The 9,760-nt window shown below is 37.6% G+C and overlaps 1 protein-coding gene across 1 annotated transcript; it reads left to right on the forward strand.

The window, feature by feature from the left end:
- Positions 1 to 934: 934 nt before the first annotated feature.
- On the forward strand, positions 935 to 4,463 carry LOC112706478 (endoglucanase 24). Its single transcript, XM_025757786.3, has 4 exons — positions 935 to 1,814; positions 2,610 to 2,909; positions 3,345 to 3,506; positions 3,592 to 4,463. The coding sequence occupies exons 1-4, from the start codon at positions 1,389 to 1,391 to the stop codon at positions 4,198 to 4,200; spliced, it is 1,497 nt and encodes a 498-aa protein (XP_025613571.1). The 5' UTR covers positions 935 to 1,388; the 3' UTR covers positions 4,201 to 4,463.
- The last annotated feature ends 5,297 nt before the right edge of the window (positions 4,464 to 9,760 follow it).

Consider the following 9,760-nt stretch of genomic DNA (forward strand, 5'->3'; position numbering starts at 1 on the left):
AATCACCTATACTAATATAATTTTAAGAATAAGACGAATACTAGAGGTAGATCAAAATGTATTGCTTTTATCATTATTTAATCATTAATATTTAAAAATATAAAATAAAATATATTGTTAGATTACTAAACTAAAAAAATTAAATTAAAAGAATTGAATTAATGACTATATAAAAGTAAAAAATAATAAATTCTATGACTCTTTAATATTTCTCCTAATATAATTAAGAGTAAAGTATCATTTTTGTATCCTAACGTTTGTAAAAATGATTCAATGTTATCCTGCCGTCAATTACACGTCATGAACACTTTAGTTTGAGTTTTAAAAATCTATTCTTGAAGTTAGAATACAAATATTTGGGATATAATCGATGATCCACTCCGAAAAATAGCTCATCAAAAGTTGAAATTAATTCCTACAACATTTACATAATTTACTTTTCTAGGGACATAATTGAATCTAAACACAAATAGTGGGTATAATATTAAAATTGAACACATCCAAGTGAGATTTAATTGAGAATGAATACATCTAAGTGAGAATAATTGAAAAATATAATCTGATTTATTAGTATAATTGATAGTAGGATAACATTGAAACACCTTTATAAACGTTAAGATACAAATATGACGATTTAAACATTAGAAACACAAATAGGATTTATTCCAAACGTTGAGGACAAAAACGATATGACAAGACTAATTCAACTCTAAAAATTAGGCTCGTAAAACACAGATTCCATCGAACATATAGGAAACTAATCAAAATTTTATTAAGAATTAATAAAGTTCCTTCAGGCCCAAATATATAGGATCAATTTTGATAGCGTATCAGAATTAAACAACCCTAATTCAAGGCCAAAATGATCTCAAGAATTAAGAATTGCCGTCACATTTGATATAAAAAGTGGAAAAAAGAATAGAATAGGACCCATAGGCACAAGAGTGACCTTTTTTTTCTCTTACTCAAGTCTCATGGGGGAAGCTAAGCATTATGTTGTGTTTACGAATTACGCATGTGACCTCACTGACACTACTTCCCAGCTTTTTTAACTGTCGGCGCTTTCGAGTTTCAACCATTGGCATCACACATTAAACTACAACACTTCCCTCTGAACAGCAAAGAAAAAAGAGAAAAGAGAAAAGAGAGAAGTGAATTAGCAACAGTTACTGTGCAGTTGTGCTTGCTGTCTGTCAAACTCAAACTCAAACTTCGCTTTCAATTCTCACAGCCCGTGACACACACTAACTCAACTCTTTGTTATAAATAAGACCCGCTTATAGCACCAATAACCACCACCCGTCACGCGCGCACACACTTAGACAGTTACACAGTTACATTTATATAACCCCAACCATCACACACAAAAAGAGAGAGAAAGAGAAATAATGGCGCCCAATTTGAGCCTCCGAAATGTGGTTCCGTCGTTGTGTCTTCTCCTGGTTCTCATCGGGAGAGGCCAACGGGCATGGGCCCACGACTACGTGGACGCATTGTCGAAGGCCATCCTGTTCTTCGAGGGACAGCGTTCGGGCTTCCTGCCAGAGGATCAGAGACTCAAGTGGCGAGCCCATTCGGGCCTCAGTGATGGCTGGACCCACAACGTGGACCTCACCGGGGGTTATTACGACGCCGGCGACAACGTGAAGTTCGGGTTTCCGATGGCATTCACGACGACAATGCTGTCGTGGAGCGTCGTTGAATTTGGGGAGATGATGCCACCAGAGGAGCTCAGAAATGCCAGAGTTGCAATCCGCTGGGCCACTGATTATTTGCTCAAGACCGTTTCCCAGCCCAACCGCATTTTCGTTCAGGTAATTCATAACCGTTTCTTTTCTTTTTAATTTCTCATGGGGGATGGCAGTTGTCTTTCGTTATTTAAATTATCTCAAGCATTTTCCCTTTCCATTCTTCTACTATTGAATGATTATATAATTTGAATGAGTACATTTATTATATTTTCGCACTTTTTTTTTTGGTGAGATGTTATATTATATTTTCGCACTTGATAAGTTTTCGTTACAAATTGAATGAGTACATCATTTGATCACGCGCTTAAGCGAGTATCATACTTAAGAGTTCATCAAAGTCCCCATATAAGTTTAGACGTAATGTTTTTCAACGGATTTTTTCTTCTTCCAATGCCATTTGATTCTGTGAATTTTATTACAATTCAAGCCTGGGAAACAGAGGTGGACTCCAGACTTTCTCCATTAATAAAAGATTAAAATTACAGAAAACATATTATTATTATTATTATTATTATTATTATTATTATTATTATTATTATTATTGACGGTTCCAAACTTGCAATGGTAAATGGTTTCACTTTCACCCACAAGTGGAGGAGTGGACCACTTTGGATCCTCAAAGTCCGTGAATTGGCACAGGGTTGCAACTGTCCCCTTGTGAATCTCAAATTTTATTTTTGATCACATCCCTTTGGATTCTTAATATGAAAGAATATGTACAAATTAAACACCAACTACGCGCCAAGGATGGCACTGATGCATGTATTCATCGTTACTACTTTGCGGTAGACTTAAATATATTAATTAATTTGGTTGCATAGTATATACTAATTAATATATATTGTACACACTTCTTAGGTGGGTGACCCAATCTCAGACCACAACTGTTGGGAGAGGCCAGAAGACATGGACACATCCAGGGCCGTGTATGCTGTTGACGCACCAAACCCGGCTTCTGATGTTGCCGGGGAAACTGCGGCGGCACTGGCAGCTTCATCGATGGTGTTCCGGTCATCTGATCCCGGTTATTCAGAGACATTGCTGCGAAATGCCGTTAAGGCCTTTCAGCTTGCGGATAACTATAGGGGTGCCTACAGTGACAATTCTGATGTTAAGGGTGGTGTCTGTCCATTTTATTGCGACTTTGATGGCTATCAGGTAAACTTATACTATACACCTCTCAAGACAATGAAATTAAAGGGTTAAATGGACAACCATATTGCTAGCTGCAGAAACATACTAAAGCCTAGTAATAAAAAATATGAATTGCCATGTTTTTTAAATTAAAAGCTATATATTCACTATACTAAAAATACTAATATGTTTAAGAATGGAATTTGTCCTGTTCTATATTATTATCGTACTGTGATGGCAACTTTCAATTGGTGTATAATCGGCATATTACTTAAAATTTGACTGACACATGTCTCCATCATTTGTTATTAGATGATTGTTATGGTGTATGAAAGAGTCAAAAAAATTAAGAATCAATATTTAATTTAAGAAGTAATAAAAATTAGATACCAATTTGATAGGCACTATAAAATTGGCCTTATTATTAACAATTTTGCCATGATGCATGATAACATACAGGACGAATTGTTATGGGGAGCCGCATGGCTAAGGAGGGCCACGAAGGACGATAATTTCCTGAACTACATTCAAAGCAATGGCAAAACGCTTGGTGCTGAGGATAATATCAACGAGTTCGGTTGGGACAACAAGCATGCTGGGCTCAACGTTCTTGTCTCCAAGGTATTTAATTAATTAAAAGCCACCAGATCACGCAACTTGTGTAATATGGTTTGTTATACAATATATAATTTTGTTGGTTCACCAGGAAGTGGTAGAAGGAAACGTATATTCTCTAGAATCATACAAGGCCTCAGCAGAGAGCTTTCTGTGCACATTGATACCAGAAACAGCAGCAAGCTCTCACATAGAGTACTCCCCCGGTGGACTGATATACAGGCCAGGTGGCAGCAACTTACAGCACGCAACTTCAATCGCTTTCCTTGAATTGGTTTATGCTAACTACCTCTCTCGCACCTCTCAAGCCATAAACTGCGGCAACGTTTATGTTAGTGCCCAGACACTTCGCCAGCAAGCAAAGAAACAAGTTGATTACATCCTGGGGGATAATCCAATGAGGCTATCGTACATGATTGGGTACGGCAGCAATTATCCACAGAGAATCCATCATCGCGGCTCTTCTTTGCCCTCTGTCAAGGATCATCCTCAGGTGATTGCTTGCAAAGAGGGTTCAACCTATTTTAACTCGACGGGTCCTAACCCGAATGTTCTTGTTGGAGCTGTTGTGGGAGGACCAGGACAAGATGACGTATATGTGGATGATAGGGCTGATTTTAGGAAGTCCGAGCCTACCACATATATTAATGCTCCATTTGTTGGGGTTTTGGCATACTTTGCTGCTAATCCGAATCCGTGATTACTGCTAATTACATACATACGTACAAGAGGGTCCAAGCTTATATATATTTTATATATACACACTTCTTTTTTGTGTAAATGAGAGAAAGAAAGATATACATAGGACGACGGAGGAGATCAGCTTGCTTGTGTTGGGTGTATAGGAATATTACAAGATTTGTTTTCAAGTCACAAATGTACGTAGCTCGTGCGTGACTACTTTTTTAAAGTGTTTGTTTCTCTGGATTTTGCTAAACAAAAGAGTGATCTTGGTTTGATAAAGTTTTTTCGATAGATGTTTGTGTTTTAGAAGTACAAGTATTTTATTTTATGAGCGATACTAGCAGGCCAGCAACAAAATTCATTGCTTCCTAGACTTTTCCTTATTTTATATTTGGTAAATTGAAAAAAATTATATGCTTGTCCTTGAAATATTTAAAAGATAGAGATATTTTTAAAAGCACCTAAAGTAAAAATTTTTAAAATTAGTTTATGTTTATTAAAATTAAAAGCTCTAATATAATTTTATATATTGATTAAATTTTAAATTTAATATATTTATGTTTACTATAATATTTTTTTATTTTAAAAGTTATTTTACTAAACATAATTATAATGTTTGTGTTTATTAAAATTTATTTTTAGATTAATTTTATCTAATACTACCAAACCAATATTTAGTACGATACAAGTGTAATTACCCATGTCATGTACGTGATAAGATTGAAATTATAATTTTAAATTATTTTTTTAAATTCTTTTGAATTATAATAATTTGATTAATAAAAAAGTAACATGCTATGCATTGTTTGTTTTTTTTAATCTAGTGTTAATTGGATTAACTCTAAAATAATTATTAATCGGTTTTAATAATCTACTTTTTTCAATAAATCAGACATATATACTGAATGTGATAATAAATAATATAGTAATAGCTAAATCCACTAACAAATATATTGGCTATTATCACACTATAAAACAAATTAAATATAAAGGTTATTAGCACTTGTAAATCTATAAAATCGCACCGTCTTTGATTCGTGCAAGGGTTTACTTATCAAATAAGTTTAAAATATGAACAAAAAATATTTATAAAATGGACCTAGTATTACTTAAAAGAATCATAAAAAATAATAAACTTACCTTATTATCCATGAAAACCATTTCTATGTAAATGGTCTTATTCTTGTCAAATTTAGATGGGATTTTTCATAATCTTATATATTAATTTTGTTAAATAATTATATATATATATAATTCTATACATATACATAAATAAAAAAATAGATGAATTATATTTTGTTAAACTCTTTTTTTTTTAAGGAAAGAGCTCAACACAACAAGGTGGAGCAACTAAACAAAACAAATAAACAAAAAATAAATGCTAACAAACAAAGAGACATCCCTCCATAGTCATATCTAGCAATGCAGTCAACAACTAAAAGATCAAACTCAGTCCACTCTTGTAGCTCCTAATTGATTTGTTTGAAAAATTTCGCAACACCTGAGAAATCCCTTAGCCCCCACCAGTCCTCTTTTACCATTTTGAGAAACCCTCCTGAGTGATCCAAGAATTTAAACTCCGAAACAGCCTCGGACTCTTTAGCAATCTACTATTCTCTACAATTAAAGGACAATGATCAGATAAACCTCTTTGCTCGCCTTTCAGCATCGTCTCAGAAAACTCTTCAATCCATCCCACGCTAACCAAAACCCGATCAAAGCGACTGCACGATTGACCCCAGAACCACGTAAACTTCTGATCAATCAGCTCTAGAACCACCAGCTCCATATCTTGTATCCATGTTTTAAAAACTATTACTGATACTGTAAACATATTAGCTCATTTCTTTTCTTCCACTTGCACAACTTCATTAAAGTCACCCATGTAGGAAATAGGGACTTGACACAAACCATAAATAAAACTCAACCAGCAGAACGCAAAATTAAAATTCTTATTCGTCAACACCCCTTCCACACACAACCATCTCTCCCATTTATAGCAGTTACGCAAGTCAAATATCAGTACATCCCACAACAACAAAAAACCTCTAAAAGCACCGTTTGGAACTCACAAGAACCCAACCCACTGCATCATTTTTACAAAATTACACTGCATCAACTTTGTATATACCTGCTTTTTCGTCTCTATTAATCTTAACATGTTCAGACTATATTTTGTTTTATATTTTTCACCATACCCAAGCTTCTAACACCCCCCTAAGCCCCTCACATTCAAAAACTAATATCATTTAAAAATTGTATTACACACCTTATTCCGATTTTTAGGACGACTCCTTCTTGTTTTCTCTTTTTGTTTTGCTTGCTTCCTTTTCTGTGCAATAAGTTCATTCTGAGTTTGAAGAGCAGCCATAATATCATCTTCTTCATCATAAGGAACATCTCCTGATTCCATCGCCAAATCCCAAGCTACTCTATTTTCCTCCAAGTCTGCAATTGGTGGACGAAATTGTGATCAATAATAATTCCAGGCACTGTTAGAGAAGCTTTTTCTTTTCACAATTCCGTTCAACTTAACCAGCAAGTGTACTGGGTCATCCAAGTAATACCTTACGTGAGTAAGGGTCGATCCCACAGAGATTGTTGGTATGAAGCAAGCTATGGTCACCTTGTAAATCTCAGTTAGGCAGATTAAATAGTTTTGGGTTTCGAAAATTAATAATAAAAAGAAAATAAAAGGGATAGAAATACTTATGTAAATTAATAGTGGGAATTTCAGATAAGTGTATGGAGATGCTGTGTTCCTCTTGAATCTCTACTTTCTTATTACATTCATCCAATCCTTCCTACTCCTTTCCATGGCAAGCTGTATGTAGGGCATCACCATTGTCAATGGCTACATCCCATCCTCTCAGTGAAAACGTTCCTATGCTCTGTCACAGCACGGCTAATCATCTGTCGGTTCTCAATCAGGTTGGAATAGAATCCCTTGATTCTTTTGCGTTTGTCATCACGCCCAGCCTTCAGGAGTTTGAAGATCGTCACAGTCATTCAATCCCAGAATCCTACTCGGAATACCACAGACAAGGTTTAGACTTTCCGAATCCTCATGAATGCCGCCATCTATCTAGCTTATACCACGAAGATTCTGTTGGGGAATCTAAGAGATATGCGCCCGGCCTAAAGTAGAACGGAAGTGGTTGTCAATCACGCGCGTTCATAGGTGAGAATGATGATGAGTGTCACGGATCATCACATTCATCAAAGTTAAGTGTAACGTATATCTTGGAATAAGAATAGAAGAGAATTGAATAGAAAGTAATAATAATTGTATTGAAACTTGAGGTACAGTAGAGCTCCACACCCTTAATCTATGGTGTGCAGAAACTCCACCGTTGAAAATACATAAGTGAAAGGTTCAGGCATGGCCGAATGGCCAGCCCCCATGGTCTAAGGACTAGGCGTCCAGAGATGTCTAATACAATAGTTAAATGTTCTATTTATAATAAACTAGCTCCTAGGGTTTACATGAGTAAGTAATTGATGCATAAATCCACTTCCGGGGCCCACTTGGTGTATGTTTGGGCTGAGCTTGATCAATCCACGAGCTGAGGCTTCTCTTGGAGTTGAACTCCGAGTTATGACGTGTTTTGGGCGTTCAACTCCGGATCATGACGTTTTTCTGGCGTTTAACTCCAGACAGCAGCATGTACTTGGCGTTCAACGCCAAGTTACGTCGTCAATTTCCGAATAAAGTATGGACTATTATATATTGCTGGAAAGCTCTGGATGTCTACTTTCCAACGCCGTTAAGAGCGCGCCAATTGGAGTTCTGTATCTCCAGAAAATCCATTTCGAGTGCAGGGAGGTCAGATTCCAACAGCATCAGCAGTCCTTTTGTCAGCCTTCTTTAGAGTTTTGCTCAAGTCCCTCAATTTCAGCCAGAAATTACCTGAAATCACAGAAAAACACACAAACTCATAGTAAAGTCCAGAAATGTGAATTTAACATAAAAACTAATGAAAACATCCCTAAAAGTAGCTTAAACTTACTAAAAACTACCTAAAAACAATGCCAAAAAGCGTATAAATTATCCGCTCATCAGCAATCCAATTACCACCTTGCTCTACTTGGTACGGCTCACTGTCAACGTCATTATCCAAACATCCTGACTTCTCCAAGTCCCTTATAGCCCCTTTCTCTTGGACACAAATTTCCTCCAACAAAATAGTTTCACACCCTAAATCTAATTCCCCTGCTTCACCATCCCTCGTCGAGCTAGCTCCAGTGTTCCTTTTGTCAGTCACATTCACCCTATTTGCTCTAGTACAGGATCCATTCAACCCCCTAGCTCATTCCTAGCTACTGTTTTCCCTACCTCTCTTGCGCTTACAGCGTCACTCTCTGCACCAACCTCATATCTCTTCTTTGTCAGTTCCTCATCAGAATATGCCATCAACCCAACACCATTTACTTTGTTGGCTAAGCAGTTCTCCGCCAGACTCACCTTTTGCCCTGCACCACCGATCAACTCCTTTCCGGTGCCGGTCAGCTCAGTAGTGGCTCGACAAGCTCCTCACGGTTTACTACTATCCACGTCATCTTTCTCTGCCCGATGGTCATCACAGCCGCCGCCACTAACAACCCGTCGTCCTGCTTCCTTCCCTCCCGTTCCCTCACTATTCTCCTCATCGCTGTTGGGCCTCACAAACTCCACAGCTGCTCCGTGAAGAGCAGAACCTTCCACCCTCTTCTCTCCCAAGATCGCGCAGTCCTCTTCACCGGCACCCGCGACCTCCGCCAAAGCAGACTTAGGAATACGCAAAACAATGTACGCACCATCGCACCCCACCTCAAACTCTTCTACGTTGCAACCGAAGCCATGGCCATCCCCAACAAGAAGCTGCCGGCCTCTTCTATCCGTGTGAAGCACCGCTGGATTGCTTCTGGTTGTGAGTACCCGACCTGCTAGGGCTCCAGGCCCTGTTTCATCAAATAAGCCTGTTTGGTATTGGCCCATATCATAGCATTTATCTTTGTCATGCTGAGCACTTCTATTGGGCCCCTTGTAATTTAAACAACCCATATTAGAGTTCAATTTTACTAAATTAGCCTCCCCAAATCTTACTCCCCCATAGTCCTAGGATACCATTTTTTCAGACGTGTCTTCATTACTGCTTAATAGGGATCCCAAAGAATCCACAGATACCATAGCTGCCTTCTTAATCATAGGATTTGCCATTTTTTTGTTTGAATTTCCCTGCTGCCATTCATCCAACTCCTCAATTGTAAAGACCTTTCTACCCTTATCATGATCTTCTCCTCGTGGCACCTGTGTCAACATCTCTACCGCCATGTCCCAACCTAGTTTCGAAGATTCCTCCTTTCCTTCATCAGCTCTGTTGTATCCTTCTTCAAAGGCAACTCCCCTTTTTGTTACCGGTCCTGTCTTCTGCAAAATATTCACCTCGGCTACACGACTTTTTTCACGGTCGATGTACTCCTTCTCCAATGGACGGTTACTATCTTCATCCTCCTTATTCTTTTTTGCATTAACGTCAATGTGCCTTCTGTACTTAGCCTCTCCCACAAAGATCTCTTTTCCCCGCAATCGCATT

The sequence above is a fragment of the Arachis hypogaea genome, chromosome 8 (assembly GCF_003086295.3).
Source record: "Arachis hypogaea cultivar Tifrunner chromosome 8, arahy.Tifrunner.gnm2.J5K5, whole genome shotgun sequence".
Lineage (NCBI taxonomy): Eukaryota > Viridiplantae > Streptophyta > Magnoliopsida > Fabales > Fabaceae > Arachis > Arachis hypogaea.

Coding starts and splice junctions, on each gene's coding strand:
- LOC112706478 (XM_025757786.3), top strand. CDS start 1,389: ATGGCGCCCAATTTGAGCCTCCGAAATGTGGTTCCGTCGTTGTGTCTT. Junction 1,815..2,609: donor CCAACCGCATTTTCGTTCAG/GTAATTCATAAC, acceptor CACACTTCTTAG/GTGGGTGACCCAATCTCAGA. Junction 3,507..3,591: donor TCAACGTTCTTGTCTCCAAG/GTATTTAATTAA, acceptor TTGGTTCACCAG/GAAGTGGTAGAAGGAAACGT.